The sequence below is a fragment of the Capra hircus genome, chromosome 14, assembly GCF_001704415.2.
Source record: "Capra hircus breed San Clemente chromosome 14, ASM170441v1, whole genome shotgun sequence".
Taxonomy (NCBI): Eukaryota; Metazoa; Chordata; class Mammalia; order Artiodactyla; family Bovidae; genus Capra; species Capra hircus.
Genome location: NC_030821.1, coordinates 21,993,949 through 22,013,043, shown reverse-complemented (window position 1 = coordinate 22,013,043; position 19,095 = coordinate 21,993,949). Strand labels below are relative to the sequence as shown.

Genomic DNA, 19,095 nt, shown 5'->3' with positions numbered 1-19,095 from the left:
GATGACATGATACTGTACATTGAAAACTCTAAAGATAGTATGAGAAAATTACTAGAGCTAACCAGTGAACTTAGCAAAGTTGCAGAATACAAAATCAATACACAGAAATCACTTGCATTTCTACATACTAACAATGAGACATCAGAAAGAGAAATTAAGGAATCAATGCCATTCACCATTTCAACAAAAGAATTAAGTATCTAGGAATAAACTTACTTAAGGAGACAAAAAAAAACTGTACTCAGAAAATTATAAGATAATGAAAAAAATTAAAGATGACATCAACAGATGGAGAGATATTCCATGTTCCTGGGTAGGAAGAATCAACACTGTGAAAATGACTATACTACCAAATGCAATCTACAGATTTAATGTGATCCCTATCAAATTACCAATGGCATTTTTCACAGAATTGAAACAAAAAATCTCACACTTCATCTGGAAACACAAAAGACCCTGAATAGCCAAGGCAATCTTGAGAAAGAAGTATGGAGCTGGAAGAATCAACCTTCTTGACTTCAGATTATACTACAAAGCTACAGTCATCAAGACAGTATGGTACTGGCACAAAAACAGAAATATAGACCAATGGAACAAGACGGAAAGCCCAGAAATAAGCCCTTGCACCTACGGGTACCTTATTTTTGACAAAAGTGGAAAGAATATACAATGGGGGAAAGACAGCCTCTTCAATAAATCATGCTTGGAAAACTGGACAGCTACATGTAAAAGAATGAAATTAGAACACTTCCTAACACCGTATACAAAGATAAACTCAAAATGGATTAAAGATCTAAATGTAAGACCAGAAACTGTACAACTCTTAGAGGAAAACATAGGCAGAACACTCGATGACATAAATTAAAGCAAGATAATCAAAGAAAATAATAGCAAATGAAACAACTGACAAAGGATTAATTTCAAAAATATACAAGCACCTCATACAGCTCAATACCAGAAAAACAAACAACCCAATCAAAAAGTGGGAAAATACCTAAATAAAGAAGACACACAGATGGCTAACAAACACATGAAAAGATGCTCAATATTGCTCATTATTAGAGAAATGCGAATCAAAACTACAATGAGATATTACTTCACACCGGTCAGAATGGCCCTCATCAAAAAGTCTACAAACAATAAATGCTGTAGAGGATGTGAAGAAAGGGGAACACTCTTGCACTGTTGGTGGAAATGTAAATTGATACAGCCACTGTGGAAGACTGTATGGAGAATCCTTAAAAAACTAGGAATAAAACCACCATATGGCCCAGCAATCCCACTCCTAGGTATATTCCCTGAGGAAACCAAAATTGAAGGAGACATATGTATCCCATTGTTCATTGCAGCACTATTTACAATAGCTACAACATGGAAGCAACCTATATATCCATTGACAAATGAATGGATAAAGAAGTTGTGGTACATATACACAATGGAATACTACTCAACCATAGAAAGGAATGCATTTGAGTCAGTTCTAATGAGGTGGATGAACCTAGAGCCTATTATACAGAGTGAAGTGAGTCAGAAAGAGAATGATAAACACTGTATTCTAATGCATATAGACGGAATCTATAAAAATGGTACTGAAGAATTTATTTACAGGGCAACAATGGACAAACAGACATAGAGAATAGACTTATGGACTTGGGGAGAGGGGAGGAGAGGGTGAGATGTATGGAAAGAATAACATGGAAACTTACATTAGCATGTGTGAAATAGCCAATGGGAATTTGCCGTATGGCTCAAGAAACTCAAATGGGCTCTGTATCAACCTAGAGGGATGGGATGGGAAGGGCAATGGGAGGGAGGCTCAAAAGGGAGGGGATATATGTATACCTATGGCTGATTCATGTCGAGGTTTGACAGAAAACAGCAAAATTCTGTAAAGCAATTATCCTTCAATAAAAAATAAATTAAAAAAACAAATAAAAGGGGTTTCAGTTCAGTTCAGTTCAGTCGCTCAGTCGTGTCCGACTCTTTGTGACCCCATGAACCGCAGCACGCCAGGCCTCCCTCTCCATCACCAACTCCCGGAGTCCACCCAAACCCATGTCCATCAAGTCGGTGATGCCATCCAACCATCTCATCCTCAGTCGTCCCCTTCTCCTCCTGCCCTCAATCTTTCCCAGCATCAGGGCCTTTTCAAATGAGTCAGCTCTTCACATCAGGTGGCCAAAGTATTGGAGTTTGAGCTTCAGCATCAGTCCTTCCATTGAACACTCAGGACTGATCTCCTTTAGGATGGACTGGTTGGATCTCCTTGCAGTCCAAGGGACTCTCAAGAGTCTTCTCCAACACCACAGTTCAAAAGCATCAATTCTTTGGTGCTCAGCTTTCTTTATGTCCAACTCTCATATCCATACCTGACCACTGGAAAAACCATAGCCTTGACTAGACAGACCTTTGTTGGCAAAGTAATGTCTCTGCTTTTCAATATGCTGTCTAGGTTGGTCATAACTTTCCTTCCAAGGAGTAAGCGTCTTTTAATTTCATGGCTGCAGTCACCATCTGCAGTGATTTTGGAATCCCGAAAAATAAAGTCAGCCACTATTTCCACTGTTTCCCCATCTATTTGCCATGAAGTGATCAGACCGGATTTCTAAAAGGGATTTAGAAGACAAAAAAAAAAAAAAAAAGAGTTGCTTAATGCAGGACTGAGTGTTTGAACAAGCTCTTCCTTGAGAGGCAAATACTTAGTGGGAGGTACACGTCTCCTTCCTACGTCTGAGTGTCCCCTTTAACTGAGATTACAGAATTGCCGCTGTGACACGTGGCTCCCTGGACCCAGTGGAAAGAAGGGAGTATTTCAGCTCTTGAAATCATGTTCAGGGATTTGAGATAACTTTGGGCTGCCAGAGGACCATGGGTGACTAGAGAGACCAAAAAAGGCTTGAGGGACATAGGGAGGGACACTGATGGTGCCCAACCACTGTTGGCCAGGTCCCAGGGTAGCAGCTAGGATCCTTGTGGCAGATGGACGGATGATGCCCTTTTGGTTTGCAAAAAGACAGATTCCGTTTTCCATCCATTGCCCACTCTGGCCCGGGCTATTCTCCCCCAGGCACTTTGTTCCCATTTTGAGATTTGAGGAATTGGAGGAAAGTGGGAAAGAGAAACAGAACAAGAAGAAATGGAAAGAGACAAATGTCTGCTCCTTTCCAGTTCATTAGGGATGTGAAGCATTTGTGATAAATATTTATTCATGATTAAATTATAGCTAGCCCCTGGAATATTAATTTGCTGTAATTTTAATAAAAGTGGCTGTTTGACCATCACATCTTCAGTTTCATAAGAGACTCATCATTACTTCATTTATATGGCATATATGCAGATATGAGTTTGTATCATATTATGTAAAACCTATACTTAATATAATACACCAGGCTTCCCTGGTGGCTCAGATGGTAAAGAATCCTCCTGCAATGCGGGAGACCTGGGTTCAATCCCTGGGTTAGGAATATCCCCTGGAGAAGGGAATGGCTACCCACTCCATCTGGCCTGGAGAATTCCATGGACAGAGGAGCCTGGTGGGCTATAGTCCGTGTAATCACAAAGAGTCGGACACGACTGAACGACTTTGACTCACACTAAAACTATGTAAAATCTATTTTTTCATCTTTCGAAAGTTAGGCTTTTTTGTAGAAAATATAGCAACTATGGAAAATAAAAGTTAACTAGAGGAAAATGAAGACCCGTAAGCACACCATCTAGAAACAGCCACTGAAAACGTTTCATGCTGACTCCGTCCTATTTTGTTTTCTTGCTAAGGGCTGGTATGTTCTGGAGCGTGTTGCTGTGGCTTCTCTCTCTCTCTCTCTCTCTGGTTATTTCCACTGACCTCAGGACGCCTCTAGCATCCTCTCCAAGGTTACTGCCACATCTTTCTCCTTTCTTCCTCCTGAGTGTCGTTCAGTATCAGGGTGCATCTCTCTCTGTTCACAAACAGAGTGGACCAGCGCCAGAGCACCTCACACGCAGGCTGCTCTCCACGGAACCCATGCTCTCTCTGAGGTGGGCTGCCCTCCTCTGTCCCTCATCTACCGCCTCAGTCACCCCAGACCTCCATCACCCTTGCAGGCTCCACCGGCCTGCCTTCCTCTGGGGCTCACTGCTTCACACATCTTACTCATCTTTTCAAATGTATTTATTTTTAACTGGAGGATAATTGCTTTACAATATTGTGTTGGTTTCTGTCATACATCAACGTGAATCAGTCATCGGTATACATATGCTCCTTCCCTCTTGAACCTCCCTCCCACCTCCCCCTGCTTTTGAAGTGCAGTTAGTTGATTTACAATATTATGTCAGTTACAGGTGTATAGCATAGTGAGTCAATGCTTTTGCAGATTATACTCCATTATAGGTTATTACAAGATAATGGCTATAATTTTCCATGCTATACAGTATATCCTCATTGCTGCTGTTTCATACATACTTGTTTGTATCTCTCAGGTCTAATTGTCCCTCCCTGATTCCTGCTCTCCTTAGATAACCACTAGTTTCTGTTCTCTGTGAGTTGGTTTCTGTCACTTTTCTGCTGATTCTTCCTCGCGGACCCTTTTCTCAGAACTTCTGCCTGCTCTTGGATGTTCGCGAGAGCACAGGCTCTGGAACCCAGTGACCTGGGTCCAGTCTAGCCTTAGCTGTGAGGACTAGGCAGTTATTTCATGGTGCTGTTCTCGGTTTCCTCAACTCTAAAACGGGGTCAATGATGTGCCCTGCTGCAGAGCTGCTGAGATGGTTTAAACACTTAGAACATCAGAATAGTTCCTGGAACATGGTAAGTACTCTCTACCAGTTAGATTTTATTACCATTAGTGGCAGCTTCGAGTGTATGTCCTGATACTAATTCAAATCCCAGCCTCCTCTGACTGTTTGCCTTGGAATTTTCCAGCAGTCTTTTCCCTCTACCTCTTCTAGCATGCATACTAAGTCATTTCAGTTGTGTCTGACTCTTTGTGACCCCGTGGACTGTAGCCCACCAGGCTCCTCTGTCCATAGGATTCTCCAGGCAAGACTACTGTAATGGGTTGCATGCCCTCCTCCAGGGAAATCTTCCCACGCCAGGGATTGAACCTGCGTCTCTGATGTCTCTTACATTGGCAGGTGGGTTCTTTACCACTTAACACCACCTGGGAAGCCCATCTCTTCTAGGAGCTTAGCAGTGTTAACTTCCTTTTAGCAGATGGTGATGGACAGGGAGGCCTGGTGTGCTGCGATTCATGGGGTCGCAAAGAGTCGGACACGACTGAACTGACTGACGGAACTGATACTGTGTTTACTATGGAAGTGTACTTGCTACCTGTTATTACCATCTGATTATTTTATTATAGTTGTCTCCCCCTCTAGACTGTTTGACTATTCGTGGGTCTGATCATTTGTGTATCACATGTGGGAGGAACCAGGTGAACCACCGGTGGTTTAGTTTCTTCTGTTTAGTTGCTTAGTCCTTGCTCTGCGTAAGATCAAGGAATGGGCAATGTCTAAACACAGGAAACTGGTGATGTGTGTTGCTTCCTGGAAGTCAGAATTGGAGGGAAGATTTTTCATTGCATTGTGCGTAACCACCCCCTTCACTCCATGTAATAGCTTACATAGGGTAGACTTCGGGGGGTAATAATTTTATTAAGATGTAATTCATATATAATGATATTTACTCATTTGGAGTGTGCAGTTTAATGTTTTTTAGTACATTCACAGAGCTGTGCAAACATCACCACATTTTTAGAACATTTTCATCTCCCTCAAAAGAAGCCCAGTACCCTTTAGCTCTCCTCCCGATTTTCCCCAACCCCCTTAACCCCAAGAAACCACTAGTCTTCCTACTGTCGCTGTGATTTATCCCTTTTGGACATTTCATGGAAATGGAATCATAGGATATGTAACCTTTTGTGACTGGCCTCTTTCACTTAGCATCATGTTTTCAGGGTTCATCTGAGCTGTAGCAGATGTATCAGAATCTCATTCCTTTTTATGGTCAAATAATATTTCATTGTATGAACACACCATCTTTTGTTTATTCATTCAATAGTAGATGGGCGTTTGGGTGGTTTCCACTTTTTGATTATTATGAATAATGCTGCTCTGATTATCTGTGTACAAGTTTTTGTGTGGACATGTTTTCATTTCTCTTGGTTATCTACCTAGAAGTGGAATTGCTAGGTTGTATGATAACTATGAGGAACTGCCAAACTATTGTCCAAAGCGGCTGCATCATTTTATTTATATTCCCACCAGCACTGTATTTAGTTTCCCACATCCTGCATATGATGAGACTTTTAATATGGAAAGAATTGTTCTTTAAGCTTGATTTTCTAGCTCAGTAGACACGGAAAAAGGTATTTTCTTTCAACACTTTAATTAACAGCACTTTCTATTAGAAAAATGCCCTTCATCCTCAAGGGATATCTGTGAGAAGACATTTTAGAAGGAAGAAGGTGAGAAGATTAATCTGCATTCAAATAAAAATACCGAGCCTAAGGAATTTTTTCTGGTACTCTCATTATACCCATAAGGATTTCTTAAGAAATGCAAATATGTATTGTTTCATCATGCATAAGGCAATCGTTATCTAAAGATAGAGATAAAAGTACAGAATCCTGTATAAATAGTGAGATTTTTGAGAGCAGAAAGAGTTGGACCAAATGACTTAAGGAAAAACTAAAAATCCACTGAAGTAAGCACGAAAAAAGAGATGGAATACAGCTGGTGTGTCTGCTGGAAACTGGGAGCACTCTGTGTCTGGGAGGAAGGCTGTGGGGTCGGGGGTAGGGGAAGGTGACATGTGGGCAAACCCGGGAGAGAAGCTGGTGGCACTCCCTTCTGTGTTGTAACATGACAACATGTAACTTTGTTTCCTGGTGGTGAGATGAACGGACATATGTAAAGCGGGAAAATGCCTAATTCACAAAGGCTCATTGTGAGTTGAAGCTTATAGAAGCACTTACCGTGAACCAAACACCATGCTAAGCACTGTATATACATCACCTCAATTTAATCTTCCCAGCGACTCTATGGTTTAGGTACAATTATTGTCCTCACTTCACAGGTTAGGAATCAGAAGCACCCGGAGGTTAAGAAGTTGCTGTCTGCTTTCCCCTGTTCATTGCAGGATTATTCACAAGTCAAGACATAAATAAATTCACGTGTCCATCTATGAATGAGTGGACAAAGGAAACCTGTGTGTATACAATGGAATATCATCTAGAAAGAGGGAAATCCTGCCATTTGTGACAACAGAGACGGACCTTGAGGACGTTGTGCTGAGTGAAATAATATGAACTCGCTTATACGTGGAATCTAAAAAAACCAAACTCAGAGAACCCAAGAGTAGAATGGTGGTTGCCAGGGGCTGAGACGAGGGTGCGGGGCGGGGCGGGGGGGGGGGTGAGGGGTGGGGAAGGGGAGCTGTCAATCAAAAGACACAGACTTCAGTTACAAGATGTAGAAGTTCTGAGGACCTGATGCCCAGAGCAATACTGTACAAGGAAGGGAGGTACAAATGAACTAACAAAGGAAAGAGAACTTCCTTACTGGTCCAGTGGTAAAGACTCCACCTGCCAATACAGGGAATACGGGTTTGATCCTTGGTCTGGGAAGAGGCCACGTGCTGAGAGGCCACTAAGCCTATGAGCCACCAACTACTGAAGCCCATGCACACCTAGAGCCTGGGCTCTGCAAGGAGAGACGCCATCGCAATGAGAAGCCTGTGCATCACAGCTCGAGAGCAGCCGCCGCTCTCCAAAACTAGAGAAAGCCCGCTTGCAGAAATGGAGACCCAGAGCAGCCAAAAATAAATAATAAATAAATTTAATTTTAAAAAGGAAGGAAGGAGTGAGGGAGTGAAGGAATTACTCAGAGTGTAATGTTGAAGCTGAGCTGTACCCTGGAACCGGTAAGCCTGTGTGGTCAGTGCCCTTAACCCATGCGCTAGTGAATCTCTGCCTGTGTGTTTTTCTTCACCTGCACCATTTGAACTGTGGTTGTTGTTCAGTTGCCCAGTTGTGTCTGACTCTTTGCAACCCCATGGACTGCAGCATGCCAGGTCTCCCTGTCCCTCACCATTTCCTGGAGTTTGCCCAAGTTTATGTTCATGGCATCGGTGATGTTGTCCAGCCGTCTCATCCTCTGATGCCTTCTTCTTCTTCTGCCCTCGATCTTTACCAGCATCAGGGACTTTTCCAATGAGTCATCTGTTCTAATCAGATGACCAAAATACTGGAGCTTCATCTTCAGCATCAGTCCTCCCAGTGAATATTCAGTGTTGATCTCCCTTAAGATTGACTGGTTTGATCTCCTTGCTATCCAAGGGACTTTCAGGAGTCTTTTCCAGCACCACAGTTCGAAGGCATCATTTCTTTGGCATTCTGCCTTCCATACGGTCCAGCTCTCACAACTATACGTGAGTATTCAACCATTGTTTGACTGCAACAGTTAAAAACATACTTAACCATCTTGTAATAAAATCAGTGTCAATAATTAGTCAAAGACATTTGATTTAATAACTTAATAGTTTTTAATCCAGTCATAATGTAATGTAGTATAATATGCCAAAGAGACTAGAAGTCTCAAGGCAGATCATGCAGGGCCTTGTAGACCATGTTAAGGTTAAAGGCTATCCCAGGGGCAGTGAGAAGCATTCAGTTTTAAATCTTGGAGTCAAGAGGTCACCCTTGTGCTTTGAAATTTCCTTCTAATTGCAGTAAAGGGTTTCGTATTGGAGGAAGTAATAGCAAAACTGGGGGTGTAAGGAGCAAGCCGAGGGGTGACACTAAGGCCAGAGCACTGGAGATGGATGAGAGGGGACGGCTGAGGATTAAGAAACGATTCAGGAGTTGCCCGAACGAAGACCAGCTGGAAATCACGTGAGTCTTCTGAGAGTTTGTGTGGAGCCCAGTGTCGTTAGAGACACAGTTCTCCGAGGCTGACTCTAATGAAGTGGATTTTACAGTGATGAATACAGTTTTCTTGAGAAGGAAAATGTTTGAATCGTCTCCGTTTTTCCTTTTTGGCTTTTCTTTACAGCCTCCACTCTGTTTTCTTTGGATCAAAGCAATTTTCATTTCACCAGACATGTCATTCTTTTTGCAGAAGTCATTCCAGCTCTTTTAATGCTTCAGACTTTAATTTACGGAACATCTATTCATGTCTCTCCAGATCTTTTACACAGGCAGCATCTTTGTGCAGATTCCTGGACCCGTCAAATTTGCCCAAGTGCTTGTAAATGCATGCTGTTCAAGGAGATAAATGACTCAACTGGAAAACCGATGGCTAACCTGTTGAACCTCTCTTTGTGATTTCAGGCTGCCCTGGCAGGAGGCACCACCATGATCATGGATTTTGCTATTCCACACAAAGGCCACTCCCTCATTGAAGCCTTTGACACCTGGCGAAGCTGGGCTGACCCCAAAGTCTGCTGCGACTACAGCCTGCATGTGGCGGTGACGTGGTGGAGTGACCAGGTGAACCATGAAGGGGTCCAGTTTCTTCTAGTTAGTCTTTTAGTCATTGCAAAGATCAGGGAACGGGCAACATCAAAACATAAGAAACCAGTGATGTTGGTTGCTTCCGGGAACTCACAATTGGAGGGAAGGCTTTTCATTCCATATTCTTTCGTACCATTTGAGTTTTGAACCCTGTGAAGTATTCACAATAGTCTCCTAATATTTAAGTCATGAATTGTAAATACTTTAAATGCAATTTTTAAAAGTACTGGACTTTTCAACTTCAACATCTCCGGGCACTTTTAAGCAGTCTTTTCCCACAGATTAGACTTCAGTTAGATAAATGTTTTTAACATCTGGAAAGAAACCAAGGAAGGGACAGACCAGGAATGTGTTCAAGGGCTTCTCCCAGCTGTGCACTAAGCTGGTTACTCTGTTAAAATCAACTCCTGGTCAGATCATTTCAAAATAGAGTTTTCACAGTCTTCTGTATCTGCTCATTATTTTAGACCATGGCAGAAATGATAACATGACTGAGATAGAAAAGACAGTTTTGTGGAATGTTAAAATGTGCTTATTTTCCCCATGAAAACATGTATGTGTACTTTGGAAGAGACTTTTATTTGTGACTTAAATCAATAGCATGTTTTCCACATTGGACTTAATTCAGAAATCTTTTTGCTAGAAAGGCCTCATGGGGTGACTTTATTTGAAGTCACCATGTAACTTATGTCCCTACTTCCTCCCAAAATTTGGGTTGTAGACACTAAGTTAATATAAAACAAGTAATCAGATAGCTCAGCAAACATAGTAGCAAGGTTTAGAGTCCAGAGAAAAAGTTAATTTTTTTCCAGAAATGGCATTCTAAATGAGGCATCTGACCTCTTTATGCGTTTAAGGTCTTCCTGCCCTCCTTCTTCTCTCCTGCCCCTCCTTCTTTCCCTTCTCCCTCTTTTCCTCTCACTCTTGTTTTATCAGATAGAGCAAAGGTGAAGATGCTTGCTCATACCAGTGTTTCTCACATTTTAATATGGAAATGATTCACCTGGTGAATACTGTTAAAGTACAGATTATGTTCAGTGAGTGTATTGGTTTGCTAGGACTGCTTTAACAAAGAATTACAAACTGGGTGGCTGAAACAACAGAAATGTACTGTCTCACATTTCAGGAGACTCACAGCCTGAGATCGAGGTGTTGGTGCGGTCAGTCCCTTCTGAGAGCTGTCAGGGATAATCTCAAGCCTCTCACCAACTTCTGGTGGTTTGCTGGCAATCTCCGGTATTCTTTGATTTGTAGGAACATCACCTGAATCTCTGCCTTTGTTTCCCATGATGTTCTCTCTGTGTGTGTGTGTGTGTGTGTGTGTGTGTGTGTGTGGCTAAATTACCCCTTTTTATAAAGACAGCAATCATATTGAATTATGGTCCACCCTAGTGACCTCATCTTAATTGATTACTTTGGTAAATACCCTACTTCCAAATGTTGACCTGAAACAAGGAGACCGCCTGATATTTCTCCAGCAAAGATGGGCATATTTGAGATCAACCGAAGAATTGCAGTTCAGGGTCTACAAACATGTTGAGCCACGTGCAAGTCCCCACAGGGCAAGGGAAGGCGCAGGCTTTCCTAGAGGGGAGAGGGAAGTTGGGAGGGCTCCAGTAAACAGAGCCCATGAGTTTTTATTCTTCTGGTCCCTGCTGAGAAAGAAGGGGATCCTTTCTTCTGCGTTGACATGCAGGTATGAGAGCTCCCCCTTCTGGTCTCTCGACTCTACTTAATTGAGTGAGTGAAAATCACTCAGCTGTGTCCGACGTTTTGCAGCCCCATGGACTGCCAGGGTCCTTTGTCCAGGGAATTCTCCAGGCCAGAATACTGGAGTGGGTAGCTGTTTACTTCTCCAGGGGATCGTCCCAAACCCAGAGATTGAACCCAGGTCTCCTGCACTGCAGGCGGATTCTTCACCATCTGAGCCACCTTCTATTTATTAATTTTTTAATACAAGTCCGAGGTGGTGCTGGGCTTCCCCGGTAGTTCTAGTGGTAAAGAACTTGCCTGCCCAGGTAGGCGACGTAAGAGATCCCTGAGTCGGGAAGACTCCTAGGAGGAGGGCATGGCAACCCACTCTAGTATCCTTGTCTGGAGAATCCCATGGACAGAGGAGCCTGGTAGGAGTCCACAGGGTCCCAAAGAGTTGGATGTGACTGAAGTGACTTAGGATGCATGCACAAGGTCACATTTGGTACTGGGGGCTAGGATTTCAACCTATGAATTTATGGGGACACAGTCAACCCATAGTAGGTCTGGAGCAGAGATTCTGCATTTCTAGTAAGCTCCCAGGTGATGTTGCTGTTGCTGTTCAGGTACCACACTTTTGGAATAGCAAGGCTTAAACTACTATGCCTGACCGTTGGGACTCACCCACAGAGAGGGATATGGGTGACAGGGATGTTTAACAAGGTCATCTGCAGAAAGGCTCTTCTACTCTGGGAGGCATTGGTATTTCACTTGAGCAATGTGGGTTGTACTTGGGAAGCCCGTAGTGTGAATTTTCTAACAGTCTAAAGCATTTTCCCCCCACTATAAAAATAATAGACTCATGGTAGAAAACTAGAACTTATAAAAAAGTTTTTAAAAAAGGAGGCACATTAAACCAAGTTCTACCCTTGCTGTTGTCACTTAATGCATCTTGAAACTCATTGCATCATTTCACTGATGTTCACTCTCAACATTTTGGTGTTTTCTGCTCCTTTTCATTCATTATTCATCCAAGAGAAAGTTTTTGAGTGGCCGCTATGGACCAGGCACTGTTCTAGGATATAGCAACAGATAAACTGTACAAGCTTAGCTTACATGCATACTCAGTTGTGTCTGACTCTTTGCGACCCCACGGACTGTAGCCTGCCAGGCTCCTCTGTCCATGGAATTTTTCAGGCAAGAGTACTGGAGTGGGTTGCTATTTCCTTCTCCAGGGGATCTTCCCCATCCTGGGATTGAACCCGGGTCTCATGTGTCTCCTGCTGGGGTAAAGACCGATTCTTTACCCCAGAGCCACTTGTGAAGCCCAAACTGTACAAAGCCCCTTCTCATATCGGGTGGAAATTCTAGAGGAGGATGCAGGTCGTCAACAAGTAAATATATTATATGCCAGCTGATAAAGTGCCATGGAGAAAAGTGAAACAAATTAGTAAAAGAGTAAACAGTGATGGAAGTGAGTAACTTAACATGTGATATTGTCATTTTTAAAACTTTGCTGATACAATAGGAAAAGATTGCTTTGTTTTATTTTGCACTTTTAATGAGTAGGAAGTTAACATTTTTATTTGAATTTACAGTTTGAACTGTAAATAACATTTTTCATCCAGAATGTTAGGGTTTTTCTTATCAAGTAGAAGCAGCAATAACTCTAACATTTTTACTAACTAAGCAGTAATCCTATCCTTGTTACATATTTTTTATGTTATATATGTTTGTTTTATATGTATATGTGTACATTTTTTATGTGTATGCATGTGTTTTTCAACTTGTAGAAATTCCAGCAGTTTTATTTGGTCAAACCTTCTGACAGAGAAGCCTGGTAGGCTACAGTTTATGGGGTCGTGAAGAGTCGGACATGACTGAGCGACTTCACTTCACTTCTGACTTTTCCATTGAAATTATTAGTCATTGTTGAGAGTAGAGATGAAGGCAATTACCTGCGAAGGCAATTACTAAACTAGTTTTGATCCTATCTTGTCTCTTATCATCGGTTTGATATTATGATTTATAAGAAGAAATTCACATCTGGTCTTTGTCTCCATTTCTGGCACAGAGCTCCCAAAATCCTTGGAATTTCCTACATGATGAGGGCACTGAAAGGGCCTATTATGTTAAGTGAAGTGAAAGTCGCTCAGTCGTGTCCAACTCTTTTCGACCCCATGGACTATACAGTCCATGGAATTCTCTAGGCCAGAATACTGGAGTGGGTAGCCTTTCCCTTCTCCAGGGGATCTTCCCAATTCAGGGATCGAACCCAGGTCTCCCGCATTGCAGGCGGATTCTTTACCATCTGAGCTACAAGGAATTAAAGAGGTGATTTTTAGACACCACCTAAGGATAGGGGCTGATTGACCCAGGAGCCAACTGTGTGATTAGATGGTTGAAAATTTCAGGCCCCCCCAACTGACCTGTGAGGCAGGGAGAAGGGCTGGAGGCTGGGTTAGTTGCCTGTGGCCAATGCTCTAATCAGTCATACCTGTGTAATGAAGCCTTCACAGAACCTAAAAGGATAGGATTTGGAGAGCTTCAAGGATGCTGACCGAGTGGAGGTTTGGGAAGAGCGGTGCTCTCAGAGGACACACAAGCCCTGTGCCCTTCCCCCATTCCTTCGCCTATAAAGTATCTCTTCCCTCTGATGTTCGTCTGTATCCTTTATCATGTCTTTTTATAGTAAACTGGTGATCCAGTGAGTACAATGTTTCTCTGAGCTCTGTGAACCACTGCAGCAGATTAACTGAACCTGAGGAGGGGGCTGTGGGAACCCCCGATTTATAGCTGGTTGGTCAGAAGTGCAGGTGACAACCTGGACACCCCCATAAGACTGAACTCTTAAACTGTGGAACATGGTGCAGTCTCCAGGTAGCGTTAAAATTGAGTTGAGTTATAAGATACCTCCTGGCTGATGTCTGGAGAACTGCTTGGTGGTGTGAAGGAACCCCCAATCTCCCCACTCATACATTGGAACTGGTGAGCAGAACCTTTGAGTTGGCAACCCAGAAGGCTCCTGGGGCTTCCCACTGGTTCAGAATCTTTCACCTCCAGGAGCTGCCAGTGGGTCACTTCACATCTTCCACCGCCTCCTTCTTCTAATTCATCCTGTGGGGTTCAGATTTGACCCCAAACCTTACTTCACATTAACCCTGATTCCTTCCAGAGACATGACTGCTTCTGTTGCTACCAAATGGTTGTCTTTTCATGTTCTAGAATAATTTCTTCCCATCTCAGTACCTGTTTCTCTAGATACTGAGAATTTCATATCTAAGTGTAAAAGTGAAGTATTTGGGGGAGGGGGAGTACTATCAACTCTTTCATGATTTAAAAGCATCATAGCCACAGCAGTTCATCAGATGAAGTCTGACCTAGGGGAACGATCAAGGCCTTAATTATATTTTTCTGGAGTTCAACTGATGTCCTCATTTTACTTTGTTTTCTTCTGAATGCAGCATTTTGGAGAATGCTGGTATTATCTTTAAAGGGTGACATTTTGCTGTGATTGTGGTGCCCTTTTAGGTTAAAGAAGAAATGAAAATCCTTACCCGGGATAAAGGGGTGAACTCCTTCAAGATGTTTATGGCTTATAAAGATGTGTACATGGTGAGGGATGTGGAGCTGTACGAGGCCTTCTCTCGGTGCAAGGAGATTGGAGCCATTGCTCAAGTTCATGCCGAAAATGGAGATCTAATTGCAGAGGTAGGTAATTACCTTTCAGGGCTTCCAGAGAAGGGAAACTGCCCGCGAGTTAAGGGGAAGATGACTGGCCCCAAATAGGTAAATTCATTCAAAGGACTGGAAGAAAGGAAATTCAAGAACTAATTTTCTGTAACTTGGAAACACTTGACTCCAATTACTTGCTGTCCTTGATGAGTTTTTTGCAGGTGGTATATGCGCTGGAATGAGGAGTTCCCTTTTTCAGAGCAGCCATTAGACCTCAAACAAGGTTTATTCTAAACGCACAGATATTTTTCTTTGTGTCCCCAGCACTTTTTTTTTTTCATTTAAAGAATGCTCAAGCTGCTGGTTCAGAATGCCAAAGTGTGGGCATCAGCATAATCTGATGACTTAAGCAGAGCATTAGGTAGCTGTTTTAAGCCCCACTCTTTTCAGAAATTGGGTATTAAAATGTGCTCTGGATGAATCTAGATGATATTTATTTCTCATGTTAGCTCCATCATTAATGCCAAAAGGGTACACCATCTGCAAGATTTAAAGAGCTGTCTCTTACCCTTTCTATTGGTTGATCTTTCTCTCTCCCTCGGCTCAGTTCCCATTAAAGTCAGTGAGAGGGTGGCCACATGGCCAGAAGGTAGGGGGGATGATATGAGAAAAGCATGAGCTGTAAGCTCAAACAGACCGGGGTGTAAACTGGACTCTGCCACATCTTAGCTGTATGACACCGGGCACATAGTTTCGACACTCTGTCTTGACTTCCTGCCTTTCTTGTAAGGAAGAAATAACACTTTTGGAGAGGAGAAATATTGATTTAATATCATTCTGTGCGATAGAGGAGAAGGCAGTGAAGAGTAAAGAATAGAACTAACTACATAATAGCATGAGTCATTTCAAGAAGAATCTAATATGGGGGACTGGAATACTTTGTTTTTTTTTGTTCTGAACCAATGTCTTAAATACGGACACTTTCTTTTCAAAGGGGCTTCCCTGGTAGCTCAGCTGGTAAAGAATCCGCCTGGAATGCAGGAGACCCCGGTTCTATTCCTAGGTCTTTTCAAAGAATGTGATTAGAACAGACCTCAGATCTTCACCTTTTCAATCAAAATAATTTAATTGTGAAACATGTATACAAAAAGTTAAAAACATGCCATCAAAGTAGTGGGGTTCCCAGATGGCTCAGTGAAGAGCCCACTTGCCAAGCAGGAAACATGTGTTCTATCCCTTGGTCAGGAAGATCCCCTGGAGAAGGAAATGGCAACCCACTTTAGTATTCTTGCCTAGGAAATCCCATGAACAGAGGAGCCTGGCGGGCTACAGTCCATGGGGTCACAAAGAGTCAGACACAACGACTAAACAGCAACAAATCAGAGTAGTAGATTATTTTTTACCAAAAACACACACTGTATACACCCATGTTCACACACACCTATGCCAAACAGATCTAAAATTAAAAGCTGGCAGTGTATTTATTTCACATAATGATGGAATTTGTCATTAGCAAAGCTTTCTCCCATGTATGTTCCTGCTGCCTTTTCAGGGAGCAAAGAAGATGTTGGCATTGGGGATAACAGGTCCCGAGGGCCATGAGCTGTGCCGTCCAGAAGCAGTCGAGGCAGAAGCCACCCTGAGGGCCATCACCATAGCCAGCGCCGTGAACTGCCCTCTCTACGTCGTGCACGTGATGAGCAAGTCTGCGGCAAAGGTGGTGGCGGATGCCCGGAGAGATGGTAATTCCTGAATTGTACCCTCCCTTACGACTCAATACTGTTAGCTGAAGAGTAAGGTGAAATAATGGCAAAAAGAAAGCTGTCCATGCATTTCCATAATTTTTCTTCCTGCCTTTTTATTAGCGTCCTTTCTGTTTTCTCCCAATCTTACACAGGTCTGTTTTTGCCCTCCTTCAGTCACAAGCCCCAACCTTCACACCGCTAACTACTAGTTCTCTAGGGCTTTCCAGGTGGCACTAGTGGTAAAGAACCCACCTGCCAATGCAGGAGACATAAGAGATGTGGGTTCCATCCCTGGGCTGGGAAGATCCCCTGGAGGAGGACGTGGAAACCCACTCCAGTATTCTTGCCTGGAGAATCCCATGGACAGAGGAGCCTGGTGGGCTACAGCCTATAGGGTTGCACAGAGTCAGACCAGTTCTCTAGTGAACTTCAAAGAACACTTCCAATACCTGAGTCAGGGTGATACAAGGCACATAGTAGGTGCTCAACACATTTCTTTTGAACCAAATTAATTTGTCTCATAGCAACTTGGGCATTGGCACAATGGAAATAATCATCCAAATAGTGTTTTTATGATGATATTTTAAGATTTTTAACACAAAGGTATTTTTACTCTAAATTGTTTAATTGCCTCAGTTCTATAATTTAATATGTGCTAGTGGTGGTGGTTTAGTTTAAGTCATGTCCGACTCTTGAAATCCCGTGGACTGACTGTAGCTGTTCAGGCTTCTCTTTCCACGGGATTCTCCAGGCAAGAATATTGGAGTGGGTAGCCATGTCCTTCTCCAGGGGATCTTCCCGACCCAGGAATCCAACCCAGGTCTTATGCAATCATTTAAAAAGAAAGAGAAAATCTGCTCTTGGTAAGACTTAAGGAAGGAAATAATTTCATTCATTGGCCAGTACTGGGAAAGGAAGGATGAAAAACAAATAAGATATATTTTATTCAACACTTTAGACACTCCTGGGAGATGGTTGTGGTTTCTCTCACTTTTAGGAAACCAGATAACCAGAAAGAACTGTATAACTCATCCTGGCTGCAGTTTTATAATATAGATTTTTAAAACCAGGAAAATAGATTTGGCATGTCCATAATTGACATTAGGATAAATTTTTTCCACGTTACTTCTTGTTGCTTGAATTTCACTAAGAATTTTGGGCAAGCTAAATGCATTTTTTAATGCAATATATCAAATTAAGAGTAACCTCAGTTTCACACAGGAGTTGATAAGATCTGACTACCAGCCCACCCCTCTCTGTTTTCTCTGCACTGGGAACAGCTCTCCTGAAACAGCCCTTCATGCCCTGAAATTGTACATTTGTGCCAAGTTTGTCTCCACTCCCTCCTTGATCGACTTCCCAGGTAGCACTAGTGGTAAAGAACCCATCTGCTAGTGCAGGAGACACAGGAGACGGGGGTTCGATCCCTGGGTCGGGAAGATTCCCTGGAGGAGGACGTGGCAACCCACTCCAGTATTCTCGCCTGGAGAATCCCATGGGTGTGGGCAGAGGAGCCTGGCGGCTACAGTCCGTAAGCCTGCAAAGAGTCAGACACGACAGAAGCGACTTAGCACGCAGACATGCCCTCCTTGATCAGGAGAACCTCCCCACTACTGAGCTGGTCACTTTCTGCAGGGGCACTAAAAAGCCCGGCGATGCTGGCAGCTGAGGGCCACAATAGCTTGGCAGCCCCATGTTCCCTGACCCCCTTCACTTACTCCTAGCCACAGCTTCCAGACCAGTGCCATTTCAAGGGACACGGACGCAGTGGTCAAGTTCACTGCAGCTGGGGCGGCCACAGTAGGGGTGGCTGGCTCCAGGACTGGAATTAGGACTATGTTTGGGAGTCTCAGGCTTCCCTGGGGGGCTCAGATGGTAAAGAATCAGCCTGCATTGCAGGAGACCCGGGTTCAATCCCTAGGTCAGGAAGATCCCCTGGAGAAGGGAATAGGAACCCACTCCAGTATTCTCGCCTGGAGAATTCTATGGACAGAGGAGCCCAGTGGGCTGCAGTCCATAGGGTTGCAAAGAGTTGGATACAAATGAGCAACTAACACTTTCTACTTTCCTTTGGGAGCCTCATCATTGGTTATAGGAGGAACCCTTCTCTAAAGCAGCAGCTCTTCTACACCATTCTGGGCTTTGCCCTCTCTGAGGCCATGGGGCTCTTTTTGCCTGATGGGGGCCTCTGTCTTCCTCTTCGCCATGTGAAGGAGCCATTTCCACCTCACACAGCTCTTTCTCCCGTGTCTCCTTTTCCCGTACTTCTCCAGGCAGCCTGGGGAAAATGGTTGGCTCAGGGCTTGAAAGAAGGAAGACAAAATAAATACTGTATTCATAAGAAAAGAAGATCTTAGTACCAGCCATTTCTGGTTGCTTTTTTTCTGCCATATATAATTTCAGTATTAACGAACACAGCACTTCAAAAAGAACCTTTACTTCAATTTTATTAATCATTATAGCTTTAGATTTTGCCACCAGGTGGCGCTGTT

At 43.1% G+C, this 19,095-nt stretch overlaps 1 protein-coding gene across 1 annotated transcript in view; it reads left to right on the top strand.

The window, feature by feature from the left end:
- The window catches only part of DPYS (dihydropyrimidinase), a 99,949-nt gene that overhangs the window by 18,823 nt on the left and 62,031 nt on the right, over positions 1–19,095 (top strand). Inside the window, exons 2-4 of the mRNA XM_005689299.3 lie at positions 9,309–9,467; positions 14,715–14,894; positions 16,411–16,600. Of these exons, the coding sequence (XP_005689356.2) occupies positions 9,309–9,467; positions 14,715–14,894; positions 16,411–16,600 (529 nt within the window). The remainder of the gene's footprint in view (positions 1–9,308; positions 9,468–14,714; positions 14,895–16,410; positions 16,601–19,095) is intronic.